This window comes from Eretmochelys imbricata, chromosome 14 (genome assembly GCF_965152235.1).
Source record: "Eretmochelys imbricata isolate rEreImb1 chromosome 14, rEreImb1.hap1, whole genome shotgun sequence".
NCBI classification, from domain to species: domain Eukaryota; kingdom Metazoa; phylum Chordata; order Testudines; family Cheloniidae; genus Eretmochelys; species Eretmochelys imbricata.
The window spans coordinates 32,319,542-32,338,493 of NC_135585.1; the positions used below are offsets into that span (position 1 = coordinate 32,319,542).

An 18,952-nucleotide genomic window follows, 5' to 3' on the forward strand; every position below is an offset into this window, starting at 1 on the left:
GGACCCCATGCCAATGTCTGCAACAACAGTAGTGGATCCAATCACAGACACCCAGACAGAGCCAGTCCTAGAACTGGAACCGGCAGAACAACCAGCACCAGAACCTTGCTTGCAACCCCAACACCAGAGGGCCCCACTGAACCTTCACTGGCAGCAGCAGATAATCCTACACAAGAGGCTCAGCTGGAGCCTGAACCCCAACATAGTGCACCAGTGGAGAGCGGTTCACAGTCCATGGAAACAGCCCCATCACCTGCATCACTTCCAGAGGGACCAAGCCCAGGTCCACAATCCAGTGAGGAACTGATGTCCCCAACATCAAGGGAACAGTTCCAGACCAAACAGGAAGCAGATGAAAGCCTCCAGAGAGCTTGGACAGCGGCACGGAGCAACACATCGCTTCTCAGCTCTTCTAATCAATCCAGGTTTGCTGTAGAAAGAACTTTTTTTATACAAGGAAACTTTCTGGTGGACACCAGGAAGACTGGCATCCTCAGATAGTTGGTAGTTCCAACTAAGTACCGGTTAAAGCTCTTGAGCTTAGCACACGTTCACCCCAGCATGGCCACTAGGATGATCAGAACCAAAGACTATTTGGGAAAGTCATTCCACTGGGAGGGAATGGGCAAGGATGTTTCTACCTATGTCCAGTCTTGTGAGGTGTGCCAAAGAGTGGGAAAACCCCAAGACCAGGTCAAAGCTCCTCTTCAGACACTCCCCATCATTGAGGTTCCATTTCAGCAAGTAGCTGTGGATATTCTGGATCCTTTTCCGAAAGACACCCAGAGGAAAGCAGTACATACAGACTTCTATGAATTTTGCCACCTGATGGCCGGAAGCAGTAGCTCTAAGCAATACTCAGGCTAAAAGTGTGTGCCAGGCACTAACAGACTTTTTTGCCCAGGGTAGGTTAGCCCTCTGACATCCTTACAGATGCAGGAACTATGGAAAGACTTTGGGAAGCTCATGGGGTGAATCACTTGGTTGCCACTCCTTACCACCATCAAATGGCATGGTGGAGAAGTTTGGGGGCCATGATATGTAAATTCGTAAATGAGCACTCCAGTGATTGGGGCACTAGTGTTGCAGCAGTTGCTCTTTGCCTACAGAGCTGTACCACATCCCAGTTTAGGGTTTTCACCATTTGAACTTGTATATGGCCGCGAGGTTAAGGGGCCATTACAGTTGGTGAAGCGGCAATGGGAGGGGTTTACATCTTCTTCAGGAGCTAACATTCTGGACTTTGTAACCAACCTACAAAACACCCTCCGAACCTCTCCAGCCCTTGCTAAAGAAAACCTAAAGGATGCTCAAAAAGAGCAAAAAGCCTGGTATGATAAACATGCCAGAGAGCATTCCTTCAAAGTAGGGGACCAGTTCATGGACTTAAAGGCACTCCAGGCCCATAAAATGGAAGTGTTGTTGGAAGGGCCATTCGTGGTCCAGGAGCACCTGAGAGCTGTTAATTATCTCATAGCATTCCCCACCTCTGACCGAAAGCCTAAGGTGTACCATATTAATTCTCTAAAGCCCTTTTATTCCAGAGAATTAAAGGTTTGTCAGTTTACAGCCCAGGGAGGAGATGGCACTGAGTGGCCTAAAGGTGTCTACTATGAAGGGAAAAGTGATGGTTCACCTCTTCCACGCCACCTCTCCATGACCCTTTGGCATATGCAGTGACAGCCAATCAAGGAGCTGCGCACTAGCTAGGCACCAATGTTCTCAGCCACCCCAGGACTGACTGAACTCCATTGACACAGGTAATACTCACCCAATTAGAGCCCAACCTTACCAGGGGTCTCCTCAAGCTAAAACTGCTATAGAACAGGAGATCCAGGGTATGCTACAAATGGGTGTAATCCACCCCTCTAGCAGTGCATGGGCATCTTCAGTGGTTCTAGTTCCCAAACCAGATGGGGAGCTATGTTTTTGCGTGGACTACCATAAGCTAAATGCTGTAACTCGCCCAGACAACTATCCAATGCCACGCACAGATGAACTATTGGAGAAACTGGGATGGGCCCAGTTCAGCTCTACCTTGGACTTAACCAAGGGGTACTGGCAGGTACAGCTAGATGAATCCGCCAAGGAAAGGTCAGCCTTCATCACACATGTCGGGCTGTATGAATTTAATGTGCTCCCTTTCGGGCTGCGGAATGCACCCGCTACCTTCCAAAAACTTGTAGATGGTCTCCTAGCAGGATTGGGAGAACATGCAGTCACCTACCTTGACGATGTGGCCATATTTTTGGATTCCTGGACAGAACACCTGGAACATCTACAAAAGGTCTTTGAGCGCATAAGGGAGGGAGGACTAACTGTCAAGGCTAAGAAGTGTCAAATAGGCCTAAACAGAGTGACTTACCTTGGACACCAGGTGGGTCCAGGAACTATCAACCCCCTACAGGCCAAAGTGGATGCTGTCCAAAAGTGACCTGTCCCAAAATCAAAGAAACAGGTCCAATCCTTCTTAGGCTTGGCAGGTTATTACAGGCAATTTGTACTGCAATACAGCCAAATTGCCGCCCCACTGACAGACCTAACCAAAAAGAAACAGCCAAATGCAGTTCAGTGGACTGAAGAGTATCAGAAGGCCTTTAACCAGCTTAAAGCGACACTCATGTCTGACCCTGTGTTAAGGGCCCCAGACTTGACAAACCGTTCCTAGTAACCACAGATGCATCCGAGCGTGGTGTGGGAGCAGTCTTAATGCAGGAAGGACTGGATCAAGAATTCCATCCTGTAGTGTTTCTCAGCAAGAAACTGTCTGAGAGGGAAAGCCACTGGTCAATCAGTGAAAAGGAATGTTACGCCATTGTCTACACTCTGGAAAAGCTCCGCTTATACATTTGGGGACAGCGTTTCCACCTGCAAACCGACTATGCTGCACTACAGTGACTTCATACCGCCAAGGGCAATAACAAAAAACTTATTCAGTGGAGTCTAGCTCTCCAAGATCTTGATTTCGACATACAACACATTTCAGGAGCTTCTAACAAAGTGGCTGATGCACTCTCCCATAAAAGTTTCCCAGAATCAACTGGTTAAAATAGTCCTTGAGATGTGGAAAATATTGTTAGTCTTCATACAGTTAATAGTATATTTAGAGATACATGTGTCTTTTTAACTCTTTCTCCTAGAGCTCCAGGAAGAAATCACAGCCAGTATTCCACCCTATCTGTGATTTGGGGGGGCGTGTCATAAATATAAAGGTAAGGGTAACCACCTTTCTGTATACAGTGCTATAAAATTCCTCCTGGCCAGAGGCAAAACCCTTTCACCTGTAAAGGGTTAAGAAGCTAAGGTAACCTCACTGGCACCTGACCCAAAATGACCAATGAGGGGACAAGATACTTTCAAATCTGGACGGGGAGGGGGGGGCACCAAAGGGTTTTGTCTGTCTGTGATAACTTTGCTGGGAACAGATCAAGGATGCAAGCCCTTCGACTCCTGTAAAGTTAGTAAGTAATCTAGCTAGAAAATGCGTTCAGTTTTTCTTTGTTTTGGCTTGTAAATTCACTGTGCTGGAGGGAATGTGTATTCCTGTTTTTGTGTCTTTTTGTAACTTTTAATGTTTTGCCTAGAGGGATTCTCTGTTTTGAATCTGATTACCCTGTAAAGTATTTACCATCCTGATTTTACAGAGGTGATTCTTTTACCTTTTCTCTAAATAAAATTCTTCTTTTTAAGAACCTAATTGATTTTTTTTTTCATTGCTCTTAAGATCCAAGGGTTTGGGTCTGTGTTCACCTGTACCAATGGGTGAGGATATTATCAAGCCTTCCCCAGGAAAGAGAGTGTAGGGCTTGGGGGAATAGGACTCCAAGTGGTCCCTTCCCTGTTCTTTGTCTAAAACACTTGGTGGTGGCAGTGTTTTACCTAATCCAAGGGCAAAGACTTTGTGCCTTGGGGAAGTTTTATTTAACCTAAGCTGGTAGAAATAAGCTTAGGGGGGTCTTTCATGCGGGTCCCCACATCTGTACCCTAGAGTTCAGAGTGGGGAAGGAACCTTGACACCATCACTGGAGATTAAGAGCAGGTTAGACAAACATCTATGCCATCCCTGGCAGGTGATATTTATTCCTGTTATGAGTGCAGGGGACTGGACTAGATGACCTCTCAAGATCCCTTCCCGTCCTATGATTCTCTAGTCTCTGGTGCTTTATCATACTAACCATTGCATGTAAGGACTTTAATTTTGTTAGCTCAGCCTAGGAGTTTGGACAGGGAGACCACACCAACTCTGTGTACATTTGGTGGCCCCTTGGAGTTTGGCGAAATGGGATATTAGCGGCACAGGAAAAGGCCAGCTGGAAAAAACAGGCATGATCATCAGCTGCTGCAACTCAGCCTTGCTCCACTGAAGCCAATGGAACTACACTGATATACCCCAGCTCATTTGACCTAAAGAGAGCAAAAGGCCAAGAAGAGTGGGAAGAGCACAGGGCACAAGGGGGGTGGGGAGAGAAGATGGGAGGTAAGAGGCAGCCAGAGGGGAAAGTGCAGTGTAAAGCCTTAAAAGGGAGGATGTGGAGTTTGAACTTTTTATAAAGGATCAAGAAAGGGCTTTAGGGAAGACACTCTGGAAGGGTAGAGGTGATATGGATAGAGCAATACGAGAAGGAGGGAGAGAGAAATTAGTGGCCTGGAACCCTTGCACCACATGAAACTAATATCCACAGGACTCTGCAAATGTGTTATTCTTTTCCTCCACCCCTAGACAAGAAGCTTATAGGGTTTTATCCTCTGCATGGAGTTTCTGGTGCCTAATAAAGGCTGAGCTCTGAGTGAAGCTTTTCTTGCAGTTGGGGCAGAGATGGGATCTCTCTCCCATGTGGGTTTTCTGGTGTCTAATGTCTTCTGAGCTCTGACTGAAGCTTTTCCTACATTCTTCACACTTGTAGGGTTTCTCCCCTGTATAGACCCTCTGATGCCTTATAATGTCTGAGCTCACACTGAAACTTTTCCCACAGTCTTTACAGTTGTAAGGTCTCTCTTCTGTGTGGGTTCTCTGATGTCCACTAAGGTTTGAGCTCTTTGTGAAGCTGTCCCCACAGTAAAAAGACAAGGAGTACATGTGGCACCTTAGAGACTAAAAAATTTATTAGAGCATAAGCTTTTGTGAGCTACAGCTCACTTCATCGGATGCTGTAGCTCATGAAAGCTTATGCTCTAATAAATTTGTTAGTCTCTAAGGTGCCACAAGTACTCCTTGTCTTTTTATGGATAAAGACTAACACGGTTGCTACTCTGAAATCTTTCCCTACAGTGTTGATACGTGTAGGGCTTCTCTCCCATGTGGATTCTCTGATGGGTAAAAAGATTCATATTGCAACTGAAATGTCTTGCACAGTTGGGGCATTTAAGGGGCATTTAAAGGGCTTTTCTTCCCAGTGGGTTCTCTCACGTTTAGCAAGGTGCAAGCTCTGATGGAAGGTTTTCCAACAGTTAGGACACTTATAAGGTCTCTCCCCCCTGTGAGTTTTCTGATGTTTTATCAGAGTGGAGCTCTAACTGAAGCTTTTCCCACAACTGAGGCATTCATAGGGTTTATCTCGTGTGGATTCTAGGGTGTCTATTAAGATTCAATTTATGAGCAAACCTTTTTCCACAGTCAGTGCATTTCTTGGATTTTCCTGCTTTGCAGATTTTCTACGCTCTAATAAGGGATGAGATCTTACTGTCCTGCAGTCCCTTCCAACCCTGATATTCTATGAAACTCACTACACATGATATACCAATTTCATTATAATTATCCAGAAAGGGCAGCATGTGAAGTCTCTACTGAAAGCTTGTATCATTGATACTCATAACCATTGCAAGATGTAATATTTCAGGAATATTTTATCTATATTGAAAATATGCCCTTATGGTCATAGAGTGAGAGAGAGTCAAAAGGCAATAATATACCTCTGATGCTCCACTCAAGGAGGAGGGAGTTGTGCCCATCCCTGGTCATCTGTTGATATAATGCAATGCTTATTTGTTTACCTTTGCACTAGCCCAAAAAAGTCAATGGAAAAACTATAAACATCAAAGTGAAGTGAAAAGGAACAATATGACAGAGAGGGGATCGCCCTGTCTGGGAATAAAGACACAAACTGGTTCAGGGTGTCCCTGGGTGGAGATACCTTGACAAGTGGGCTGCTTCATGACAGACTATGTCTGAGCTCCTTGGGGCTAGCAACCGCTGCAAAGGACTTTGAACTTTGGGGAGATAATCTATTTTATAGGATGAAATTCAATAAGGACAAATGCAAAGTACTCCACTTAGGAAGGAACAATCAGTTGCACACATACAAAATGGGAAATGACTGCCTAGGAAGGAGTACTGTGGAAAGGGATATGGGGGTCATGGGTGGACCAAAAGCTAAATATGAGTCAAGAGTGTAAACACTGTTGCAAAAAAAAGCAAACATCATTCTGGGATGTATTAGCAGGAGTGTTGTAAGAAAGACATGAGAAGCAATTCTTCTGCTCTAGTCTGGCTGATTAGGCCTCAACTGGAGCATTGTGTCCAGTCTGGGCGCCACATTTCAGGAAGGATGTGGACAAATTGGAGGAGGCCAGAGAACAACAAAAATGATTAGAGGTCTAGAAAACATGACCTATGAGGAAAGATTGAAAAAATTGTCTCTTTAGTCTGGAAAAGCGAAGACAGAGAGGGAACATAACCTTTTATGTACTTGAAAACTGTTGTTACAAGGAGGGAGAAAAACTGTTCTCTTTAACACGAAGCAATTGGAACACGAAGCAATTGGGCTTAAATTGCAGCAAGGGAGGTTAAGGTTGAACATTAGGAAAAACTTCCTGTCAGGGTAGTTAAGCACTGGAATAAATTGCCTAGAGAGGTTGTGGAATGTCCATCATTGGAGATTTTTAAGAGCAGGTTAGAAAAACACCTGTCAGGAATGGTCTAGATGGTGCTTGGTCCTGCCATGAGTGCAGGGGACTGGACTCTCGCTGACCCTTCCAGTCCTATGACTATATAGGAAAAGGAACTATTGACAAGTGTAGGCCCTAGTTTGCATTTTATTATTTGGTTTTATACATAACCATTTGTGTTCATCTCTCACACTTGTGTCTAGTTGAATCTTTGCTTTTTCTTATATAAAACAAAAGGAAATTTTATTTAACTGAACTCAAGTGCTGTGTGAGATAAAGGAGGGGTGGGCTAAGGTTAAATTGGTAAACAAGGGTACAGTGTTCCTCTGGCATTTCTGTGGGTATCTAGTAATCAGGGACTGGACACTTCACAGGGACGCTTTGAGCTCCTTTGAGGACTAGAGTGCATCTGTTGTCAAGCTGCAGGGCTGGCATAGCCCAGAGTGCAGCACTTGAGTGACAGAGAGGCTGGTTGCACTAGGTATTTAACAACCAGCTAGTACAAACAAGACCCCTTTGTGCTGGAAGCAGGTGGCGACAGGGTGAGAGTAAAGGCATGGCTGCTATGCAATGTTCCTGGGGCAGAGGTGACATTTCATGGGAGCAGATGGGAAAATATTAGCAGAGGCTTTTGGGGACAATAAGATGTCTCTTGGGAGTTGTGGTAGTTTGCAAGACTTCAGGGATCTCCCTGGATTTAACGACTCTGTCACAGCAGCAATGTTAGACCACTATCCCACTGCTAAGCATACACAGCTACATCTCTGAGGATGGAGCAGTGGAGTGTGTGTGTACACGTACAGAGACTGGCTATCAAACTCCAGACATAGCACGTGGTCCGACTCTGGGTGGATGATAGTGGAACAGTGTTATTGTGCTGGCTGAGAGAAGAGGTGCTTGTTGGTGCAAACAGGCACTCCAGGGTTTGGCTCTTCCCAACCCTAACTCAGGTGGTGGTTCGAGGATGTGCCTCATTTTACTGTTTCTGCCCAGCAGCCCGGAGGAAGCTGCCCCAGATCCTGCTGCCCCAGATCCTGCAAGTGAATACACATCATTGTGCCTGTGACTTATTCCAAGGATTTGCCTGCTGGTAATAGTTTGACAGCCACCATCTTGGGTAACACATCAGGGACTGAAATGGTGACCTCCAGAGTTAAAGTCAGGAGCTGCTGCAATTGACCGAAGCCTCTTTATCTGGAGCTATGGCAGAAGGATATCCTCTGTGGGATGGGCATTGAAGAGGAGCTGCAGCACACCTTTACCAGTGGGTAATACCAACACACCAGTGACTACGCTGCAAAGTGTCCTAAGACCACCCACCATGGGCAGATCCCTAGCAAGTCTGTATCTTTCTTACCCCTTGGCAACATTTGTCTAATCTGACTAACTTTGACCTGGGGAAACGGCTCTTTACCCAGTGAGATCAGTGCCTCATAATTCTCCTGCATGACATCCCTATAGAGGGCTTTCTGACAAGGGTCCAGCAGAGCTAATTCTTCCCTGGAGAAATACACAGCCACCTCTCTGAAGGTCACCAGTCCCTGAAACAACAGCTGCTAGTACTCTGCTCCAATGAAAACCCGACCAGGTCAATGAGAGGGACCCCAGATTGTCCCCTCTGCTGTGCCTTTCAATGACAATTGTAGTTCCACCTCTAAATTAATTCCTTATTCCCCATGGTGACACTTATTCCAGTTGCACATTCTCCCCTTCACAGACCTGTTCCTCTCCCCTGTCTTTATTGTAAATTACATACAGCAGGAATCAGGCCATGAAACTGTCACCATAGCAATATTGCTCTTTGCTTCCCATCTTCTCACCTCTCTGCTAGAGCTGCTCAGAAAATGGAACTTCCATCCTGCAGGAGATTCTTTTCTTTTCACTGGGGTGAAGCTATGAAATAGATTTTTTTTTCCCAAACTTTGGCTATTTGGATATGTCAAAATGAAATGTTTTCCTGTTGATTATCCCAATGGAAATTTGAAAAAAAAAAGTTGAAATCAGCATTTCCTTACAGAGAACTTCATTTCTGACTGATCTATATATTTTGATAGGAAAATCCAGTCAGCTCTCCTCCTTCCTTGTCAGCTACAGCACCCACATTTAGATCTCCGCACAGCTGAGAGGTTCAGCCAGAAATTCACCCACGGCTGGAAGCCATCACAGCAGCCCCTACCCTGCACAGAGAAGCAAGATGCTGTTTCTTGGGCAGTAGCTCCAGGGCATTTTAGAGGGTTAACTCCTGTCCCACAGATAGGGAATTTTCCATCCCAGCCCAGTGCACCTATTCTTAAAACCAAGCCCATATTAAATGGGCCTAGTAGCTTTTGACCCAGTCACACCTGTGTATTTAGTGCATGTCCGCGCCACATCAGAGGAATTGCTGAAAATCTTCTACCAGTTCTAGCTCCACTGCAGCCATTTCCCTTCCCTGGCAGAACAAAGTGATTTGGAGTAAAAAACCCAGATGTTATTCTGTAGTCTGTCAGGGTGAGAGGAATGATTGGGGAGGTTCCAGAAAGGGCTTTGGTCCTTTTCACACCCCACTTCCCCCCAGACTCTCCCCCTGCATATGCTTTAAATTCTGCCTTTCAGCACACAAGCCCTAAATCATCCTCCTTGGAGATTACTGAAGGAGGCAAACTAAAGAAAGGGAACAAAGATAGAATCTGCACCCAGAAGCCTGTGCAATCAGGGTTTGTCTACACTGAATAATTCAAGAAAAATAATCTGAATTAACTAAAGGTGTGAATTTAAACAGATTAATTAAAATGCCTTAAACTCCATATTGATATCTTTATTTAGAATTTAAGTCACCCAATGTGAATTAAACTAAACTGCATTAAAACCACTTTAATCTGAATGCAAATGTCCATACAGGGGTTTAGTGCCATTTAATTACTCTGTTTTAAATTCATGACTTTTTGGATTTAATTTGGATTAAATTTCCTGAGTGTTCCCCATATAGACAAACCCTTTGTGTGATGTAATGGCTAGAAATCACTAGCCATTACACCCCAGCAGCGTAGGGACCAGCAGAGGCAGGAACTGGCTTTTCTTCTCCCTGCTCCTCCCCTTCTCCTCAGGGAAGTCAATCTGCCCGGGGTGCTGCAGGGAACGGGGCTGGGCAGGGCTGGGAGCCAGGACCTCCCTCCCCATTGATTGCTCCTGCTGCGCCTGCCAGTCTCTGCCCCTGTCTCCCTCCCCTCGGGCTGGGAGACTCGATCCCTAACCTGCCCCGGCCTGGGGCGGTCGCGCTCCCGGAGCCGGCTCGGCTCCTGCAGGCTCTCGTGGGGGAGGCAGAGCCTGGGTGAGGGTCAGGGAGGGCAGCGGCTCTGGGACTCGCTGAGCACCGCCTGGGAGCAGAGCTGGGGTGAGGAGGGGCCGTTGGTGCGGAATCACTTTCCTACCCGGCCCCAGCCCTTCCCCCGGGTCTCTCCCCTCACCTGCAGGCTCCGGCCCAGGGGCTGGTTCCAGCCACCGCAGAAAGTCCCCCCAGGGCTGGGCACAAAGGGTGGTTAATGCAGATCTCTCCCCTCACAGACCCCGAGCAGCTGAGCCGATCAATTGAATTCAGATTCCAGGCTTCCTTCCGGGTCTTAATAGATGCATCAGCTGCAGCGTCTGACCCAGGAAACTCAATCCTGATATGTTAGTAGAGCGAGCGCAGCCGCCTCCCTTTTCAGTAGTAAACAGTCAATAGAACTATGCTTGGGAGAATTCAAGTTTTATTTTTATAATTTGAACCGATATTGATTTTAAACATATATTAAATTTTTCAGAGTTGGGGGGGGTCAGACAATAGTTTGGTTTTTTTTAATGACAATAGATGTGATTCAAAAATTTAGTTTTTATAAGCATTAAAACACAATTTTGCAACATCACATGTGAAAATATACAAAGTAAATTGCCTTAAATCAAACTCTAATAAATTCTCAAGCAGCATTTTTCTTACTTTGCCTATCTATAAATGTAGATGATTATCGATGGAAATATTTTATTGTTGGCTTGTCTCTGTACAGCAAAATAGATGTTTATTGACATTTATCAATTAAAAATCTAATTCTTTCAAGCCTAAATATAACCAAGCAGTCAGGGTTTCAAGGAAAATCATACAACATTTTCCCCATTTTACAAATGTATTCACATTTAATTAATTTGGAAGCCAGCAAAACATCCACCCTTTGTGAACCCACTGGACTCAAGTAGTTCTATAACAAAATCTAAAGCAGTGACTATGCCAGGTGAAGTCTTGAGGGGTTGCTGGCGTCTGACAGGTTTATTGTGGGGTTTGTGGGGTGGGCACATTGGCACAATATGGAGCATATGTGAGGTCACGAGAAGATAGGTGCACAGCACAGCTAGTTCAGGCATATAATATAATGCCAGAACAGAAAGTTTGGCTCTGGTTGTAGCATGACTGGGCACAGTGTCTGTGTTTGTTTTAAAAACACATCACTGTAGTTGCTGTATTTGGACAGAAGTCAAGGACCAGACTCAGTGGATAGCTCTGTCTGGCCAGCAACCCCTGGCATGCAATCACAGAGGAACTAGTGCCCATTGCCCATTTCCTGGGGTCAGGCAGTGCTGCGGGCAGAATTCTGAGAAAAATTCAACTGTTAGTTGAGACCAGCAGACAAGGGAGCTGTGGAGTTGAAAAAGAGGGCCCACGTGGTTTTCTCTGCCAGATCAAGAACAGGCTTGAGCCACAAAGGAATCTACAGTGAAACAACATGAAACAATAGGTGTCCACATATCTATTCAGGGGATACTATCATAGGGTCTAATCACATCAGCCACACTATCAGAGGCTTGTTCACCTGCACATCTACCAATGTGATCTAGGCCATCATGTGCCAGCAATGCCCCTCTGCCATGTACATTGGTCAAACTGGACAGTCTCTACGTAAAAGAATAAATGGACACAAATCAGATGTCAAGAATTATAACATTCAAAAACCAGTTGGAGAACACTTCAATCTCTTTGGTCACTCGATTACAGACCTAAAAGTTGCAATTCTTCAACAAAAAAACTTCAAAAATAAACTCCCACGAGAGACTGCTGAATTGGAATTAATTTGCAAACTGGATACAATTAACTTAGGCTTGAACAGAGACTGGGAGTGGATGGGTCATTACACAAAGTAAAACTATTTCCCCATGTTCATTCCCCCCCCCCCGTTCCTCAGACGTTCTTGTCAACTGCTGGAAATGGCCCACGTTGATTATCACTACAAAAGGTGTTCCCCCTCCCTGCCCCCCACTCTCCTGCTGGTAATATCTCACCTTAAGTGATCACTCTCATTACAGTGTGTATGGTAACACCCATTGTTTCATGTTCTCTATGTATATAAATCTCCCCACTGTATTTTCCACTGAATGTATCCGATGAAGTGAACTGTAGCTCACGAAAGCTTATGCTCAAATAAATTGGTTAGTCTCTAAGGTGCCACAAGTACTCCTTTTTTTTTGTGAATACAGACTAACACGGCTGCTACTCTGAAACCTATAGTGCCCAAGTTGCTTCAGTTTTGATAAAGCTGTCCACTGTACCAGAGTCAATGAAGAAGCACTTGGAAATGTCCCAGGATTTGTACTCAGCTAGTGTTTGTAGGTGTGGTGCCAGACAGACAGTCCACATTTATTGACCAAGTCCCAAAATGTACTTTTTTGGGTTTTCCCAGAGTGGGTGTTTAGACTCATGAGCAGAGAAAGGATCTTATTCATGGGGGAATGGAGATGTTTTTGAGGATAGTGGGCTGCCAAGTGTGCTGGTTTGGAGTTGTCATAAATATAAAGGGAAGGGTAACCACCTTTCTGTATACAGTGCTATAAAATCCCTCCTGGCCAGAGGCAAGATCCTGTTACCTGTAGGGTTAAGAAGCTCAGCTAACCTGGCTGGCACCTGACCCAAAGGACCAATAAGGGGACAAGATACTTTCAAATCTTGGGAGGGGAGAAGGCTTTTGTTTTGTGCTCTTTGTTTACGTGGTTGTTCTCTCTTGGGACTGAGAGAGGCCAGACAGAAATCCATCTTCTCCAACCCATCCTAATCCAAGTCTCCAATATTGCAACCAGTATAGGTAAGCCAGGCAAGGCGGATTAGTTTATCTTTTGTTTTATGTGAATTTTCCCTGTGTTAAGAGGGAGTTTTATTCCTGTTTTCTGTAACTTTAAGGTTTTGCCCAGAGGGGGAATCCTCTGTGTTTTGAATCTGAATACCCTGTAAAGTATCTTCCATCCTGATTTTACCTTTCTTTTTTTTTAAAAAATAAAATCCTTCTTTTAAGAACCTGACTGACTTTTCCATTGTTCCAAGATCCAGGGGTTTGGGTCTTTAATGATTTTGTAACAAATTGGTTAGGATATTATTCTCAAGCCTCCCCAGGAAAGGGGGTGTGTAGGGCTTGGGGGGATATTTTGGGGGAAGACGTCTCCAAGTGGTCTCTTTCCCTGGTCTTTGTTTAAAACGCTTGGTGGTGGCAGCATATTGTTCAAGAACAAGGCAAAGTTTGTACCTTGGGGAAGTTTTTAACCTAAGCTGGTAAGAATAAGCTTAGGGGGTCTTTCATGCGGGTCCCCACATCTGTACCCTCGAGTTCACAGTGGGAAAGGAACCCTGACAGGAGTTCACCCAGGCCAGTAAGGGATTCAGTCTCTGTTTCCCTTGTACCTCCGGATGTCTTGTGGCTCTGTAGCTTTGGGCCAGAGTTCTGACCCCCTCAACAGCCTGCCAGCAGCCCATAAGCTTCACCCTCCTTTTGCCCAACCCAGTTACTCCTTGCAGACTGACCTCAGTACCCTTCCAGCCCTGAATTCACCCCAAAACCATCCTACAGCAGGGACCGGACCCTCTCACTGAACCCTCAGAAAGAGAGTTAGGTTCTCTGCCTTTACAGAGGCGGTAAAACACTCCATCCTGTCTCCTTTCTAGAAGCACACACTTTACTGAACTTACACAGCAGTGATGATTTAGAATGAAGCCAAACAAGCTTCTGAACAAAAGAACATGGATTAAGTGATATCAAGTAAAAGGGATAAAGTCGGAAACAGTTACAAGCAAATAAAAGTGAAAATGCATCTAAAAGACTATAACTTAACCTAGCAAGATACAGTCTTTGTTGAAGATGGTTTCTATCCCAATCCAGTCTCCCATCCAGCTTTTACTGGCCAATCATGTCTGCACTCACACTGAAGCTTTTCCCACAGCCCTTAGGCTTGCAAGGTTGCTCTCCTGTGTGGATTCTCTGATGTGTACTAAGGTTTGAGCGGTGCGTGAAGCTTTTCCCACAGTGTCGACACTTATAGGGTTTCTCTCCTGTGTGGATTCTCTGATGGCCCAAAAGGTATGAGTGGTGCGTGAAGCTTTTCCCACAGTGTCGACACTTATAGGGTTTCTCTCCTGTGTGGATTCTCTGATGGGTAAGAAGATTTGCGCTGCAACTGAAACGCTTTGCACAGTCAGGGCATTTAAAGGGCTTTTCTTCCCTGTGGGTTCCCTCATGTCTAGCAAGGTGTGAGCTCTGACGGAAGCTTTTCCCACAGTTAGGACACTTATAGGGTCTCTCCCCCGTGTGAGTTTTCTGATGTTTTATCAGGGTAGAGCTCAGAGTGAAGCTTTTCCCACAGTTGAGGCATTTATAGGGTTTATCTCCGGTGTGGATTCTATTGTGTCTATCAAGTTCCGATTTATAAGCAAAACTTTTTCCACAGTCACTGCATTTCTTGGATTTTCCTGCTCTGCAGATTCTCTGCTGACTAATAATGTGTGAGATGCTATTGTAGCTTTCCCCTGAGTCACCACGTGTCTTTGGCCCCTCTCCCAAGTGAGCTGCCTGACGGAGTGGGATGCCTTTGAGACTTCTCCCACGGTGACTGGATTTACCCCATGTCTCCCCAGAGAGGTTTCTCTGCAGCCTCTCTGGCCTGAGCTGTGTCTGACAGGCTTCTCCCAGCTCAGAAGTCTGGGAAACATCCCCTTCTGATCTTCCCGATACCATCCCCTGTGGTTCAACTTGCTCAGCACCTTCCTGCTGAGAATTCTCCTCCTTGTTGTTATTCACTGTCCCATCACCTGCTGGGACAGAGAGAGAATCCGGACAGGGAACCTCAGAAAGGGGAATGTGAAGAACAAACCCAAATAACTGCGGGGGATGGAACCAATTCTTCCTTTACACCTCATTCAAACACTCAGCGGGAGGGAGCTAGTGCCAGGCGTCAGTCAGGGTGGGTGGCAAGCCATGAGGGATGTCTGCCCTGAGGATATGAATGGGCTGGGGACAGTCATGTCCTGGGTGAAATGAGGTGGAATTGGGGGAGTTCACAGGGACTCAGTGGGAATCCCAGCTGTTTTGTTCACCCCTCCATGGTTTCTCAATCAGTTTATCTGATTCCTCACCTATGCAGGTTCCTGTCAGCATGTCCCTTTTCTCAGAGCCCTGGAGATCCAGGACCCATGACATCTCTCCTCGTTCTAGCTGTGAGACCAAGTCAGGTTTAGGAGCAACAAATCCTACCCACAGAAAAAATATAGGGTTAGTGTGACACAAAGGACCATTGATGCCAACTGGCAAAGGGTTCGCTGTTCTATACAAGCAACTCCTGCCTCAGACCTGACAAACTCACTACACCTGATACACTGCTGTTTCATGGTATTTATCCATAAAGGGAAGCATGTGAGGTCTCCACTGAAAGCTCCACTCATAACTACCACAAGATGTAATATTTCAGGAATAATGTAACTACTGTATATTGACAATATGGCTTCAGGATTATGAAGTGAGAGTGAATTAAAAGGCAATAATATACCTCTGAGATAGCCCATTCAAGCGGGAGGGAGTTGTGCCCATCCCGGGTCAGCTGGTGATATAATGCAAGACTCATTTGTCTACCTTTGCACCAACCCAGAAAAGTCAATGGAAAAAACTATAAATATCAAAGTCATTTGGAAGTGAAAAGGAATGATATGACAGAGAGGGGATCGCCCTGTCTGGGAATAAAGACACAAACTGGTTTAGTGTATCTCAGGGTGGAGATAGTCACTCTGCATCCATTCACTGAGGAGGTACCCTGATGGGCAGGGCTGCTTCATGAAAGACTGGATCAGAGTTCGTTGGGGCTAGCAACCGCTGCAAAGGACTGAACTTTGGGGAGAGAACCCCTACTTTATTAGATAGGAAAGGTAACTATTGATAAGGGTAGGCTCAAATTCATGTTTTAGTATTCTGTATGAAATGTAACCCTTTGTGTACATCACTCACACTTGTTTCTAGTTGAATCTCTGTTCTTCCTTGAATAAATTTCCTTTTGTTTTACAAAAACTGAACACAAGATCTGTGTGCGATAAAGAAGCGGTAGGCTAAGGTTTAACTGGTAAACTGGGGCAGTGTTCCTCTGGCATTTCTATGGGTATCTAGTAATCAGGGACGGGACACCTTAGGGGGACACTCTGAGCTGACCTGGGGGCTGGAGTACATCTGTTGTCAACCTGCAGTGCAAAGAGCAGAGTGCATGTGTGACTGAGAGGCTGGTTGTATTAGGGAGCTAACACCCAGCTAGTACAGACAAGTCATCTTTGCGCTGGAGGTAGATAGCGACAGGGTAACTCACAGCCCTGGGTGTCCTGAGAAGAAAAAAGTGAAGGCATGGCTGCTATACAACATTCCTGGGGAAGAGGTGACATTTCATGGGAACAGATGGGAAAATGTTAGCAGAGGCTTTGGGGACAATAAGATGTCTCTTGGGAGTTGTAGTGGGCCCCTTGTAAGATTTCGGGGATCTCCACGCACCCCTGGATTTAATGACTCTGTGACAGCAGCAATGTTAGACCACTATCCCAATGCTAAGAATAAACAGCTACATCTCTAAGGATGGAGCAGTGGAGAGAGAGAGAGAGTGAGTGTGAGTGAGTGATGACCAACAGTGACTGGGTATCAGATCCCATACATAGCATGTGGTCCTACGCTGGGTGGATGATAGTGGAACAGTATTATTGTAATGGCTGAGTGAAGAGGTGGTTTTTGATGCTCACGCAGTCAGCCACTCCAGGGTGTGTCTCCTCCCACCCTGACTCAGATGGTGGTTCAGGGATGTGCTTGATTTTACTATTTCTGCCCAGCAGCAGGGAGGAAGCTGCCCCAGATCCTGCTCCCACAAATGTATAGTCATGGTTGCACCTGTGATTTATTCCAGGGAGCTTGCCTGCTAGTGCTACTTTGACAGCCACCATCTTGAACAGCAGGGACTGAAATGGTGACCTCCCGAGCTAAAATCAGGAGCTGCTCTTTATCTGGGGCTATGGCAGATTGATATCCTCTGTGGGATGGGCACTGAAGAGGAGCTGTAGCATACATTTACCAGTAGGTTACACTAACACACCAATGAGTAGGCCGCAAAGTGTCTTAACAGCACCCACCACGGGCAGATCCCCAGCAAGTCTGTATCTTTCTTACCCCTTGGCAACACTTGTCTAATCTGACTAGTCATGATCTGAGGAAACGGCTCCTTACCCAGTGAGGTCAGTGTCTCGTAATTCTCCTGCATGACGTCCCTGTAGAGGGCTTTCTGATCAGGGTCCAGAAGAGCCCATTCTTCCTTGGAGAAATACACAGCCACCTCTGTGAAGGTCACCAGTCCCTGAAACAACAGCTGCTAGTACTCTGCTCCAATGAAAACCCCACCAGGTCAGTCACATGGGCCACAGATTGTCCCCTTTGCCCCAGTTTCCAATATGTTGTGTCCTTAAACAACATTTGCAATTGTACTTCCAAACTAGTTTCTTATTCCTAGTGGTGCCACTTATCACAGATGACATTATACCCTTCAAAAACCTGCTGCTCTCCCCTGCCTTTACTGTAAATTATCTACACCAGGAATCAGGCCATGAAACTGTCACCATAGGAATACTGCTCTTTGCTTCCCATCCTCTCACCTCCCTGCTAGAACTGCTCAGAAAACAGCACTTCCATCCTGTGGGAGATTCACTGGGGCAAACTTTGAAATAGCCAAAGGTTGGGGGCAAAGAAAAGTTTAGAAAAAAAAATCTATTGGAAATATTGAAATGAAATGTCTTCCTGTTCATTATCCAAACATAAAATGTAAAAAAAAGTTGAAATCAGCATGTCCTCACAGAGAACTTCATTTTTAACTGAATTACATATTTGATGGGAAAATCCAACCAGCTCTTCTCCCTCCCCTTGTGAGCTACAGTGCCCACATTTAGATCTCTCCACAGTTGAGAGGTTCAGCCAGAAATTCACCCATGACTGGAAACCATCGCAGCAGCCCCTGTCCTGCACAGAGAGGCAAGATGCTGCTTCTTGGGCAGTAGCTCCAGGGCACTTTAGAGGGTTAGCTCCTGTCCCACAGATGGGAAAATTTCCATCCCAGAGCAATGCACCTATTCTTAAAACCAAGCCCATATTAAATGGGCCTAGTAGCTTTTGACCCAATCACACCTGTGTGTTTTGTGTCCCCTCCATCTATAAGAGGAACCTCTGAAAATCTCCTACCTGTTCCAGCTCCACTGCAGCCATTTCCCTTCCCCTGCCAGAGTGAAGTGATGTAGAGCAAAACACGGATGTTATTCTGCAGCTTGTCAGGGTGAGAAGGGCGATTGGGGAGGTTTCAGAAAGGGCTTTAGTCCTTTTCACACCCCATTTCCCCCAGACTCTCACCCTGCATATGCTTTAAATTCTGCCTGGTTGAGAAAACAGTTGGTCACTTTATTTCAGCAGACAGGCCCTAAACCATGCTCCTCAGGGGTTATTGAAGGAGTTCAAAAAGGAACTAGATAAATTCATGGAGGCTAGGTCCATCAACGGTTATTAGCCAGGATGGGCAGGGATGGTGTCCCTCCCTAGCCTCTGTTTGCCAGAAGCTGGGAATGGGTGACAGGGGATGGATTACTTGAAGATTGCCTATTCTGTTCATCCCCTCTGGTGCACCTGGCATTGACCACTGTCGACAGATAGGATACTGGGTAAATGGACCTTTGGTCTGATCCAGTATGGCCGTTCTTATGAGGCAAATTAAAGAAAGGCAACAAAAATACAGCCTGCACACATAA

At 45.7% G+C, this 18,952-nt stretch overlaps 2 protein-coding genes across 2 annotated transcripts in view; both read right to left on the bottom strand.

The window, feature by feature from the left end:
- Positions 1 to 5,510: 5,510 nt before the first annotated feature.
- On the bottom strand, positions 5,511 to 8,912 carry LOC144273974 (zinc finger protein 75A-like). The gene is made up of 3 exons (XM_077832702.1): positions 8,901 to 8,912; positions 8,300 to 8,426; positions 5,511 to 5,575 (listed from the first exon to the last, which is right to left on the bottom strand). The coding sequence occupies exons 1-3, from the start codon at positions 8,910 to 8,912 to the stop codon at positions 5,511 to 5,513; spliced, it is 204 nt and encodes a 67-aa protein (XP_077688828.1).
- A 3,253-nt stretch (positions 8,913 to 12,165) lies between these two features.
- Positions 12,166 to 18,952, bottom strand: part of LOC144273975 (uncharacterized) — a 65,408-nt gene continuing 58,621 nt past the window's right edge. Inside the window, exons 5-8 of the mRNA XM_077832703.1 lie at positions 18,396 to 18,573; positions 17,394 to 17,520; positions 15,284 to 15,397; positions 12,166 to 14,962 (exon numbers count right to left, since the gene is read on the bottom strand). Coding sequence (XP_077688829.1) covers positions 14,049 to 14,962; positions 15,284 to 15,397; positions 17,394 to 17,520; positions 18,396 to 18,573 — 1,333 coding nt within the window. The 3' untranslated portion in view covers positions 12,166 to 14,048. The remainder of the gene's footprint in view (positions 14,963 to 15,283; positions 15,398 to 17,393; positions 17,521 to 18,395; positions 18,574 to 18,952) is intronic.

Coding starts and splice junctions, on each gene's coding strand:
- LOC144273974 (XM_077832702.1), bottom strand. Junction 5,576..8,299: donor TGAGGCACTGATCTCACTGG/GTAAAGAGCCGT, acceptor GAATCTTAATAG/ACACCCTAGAATCCACACGA.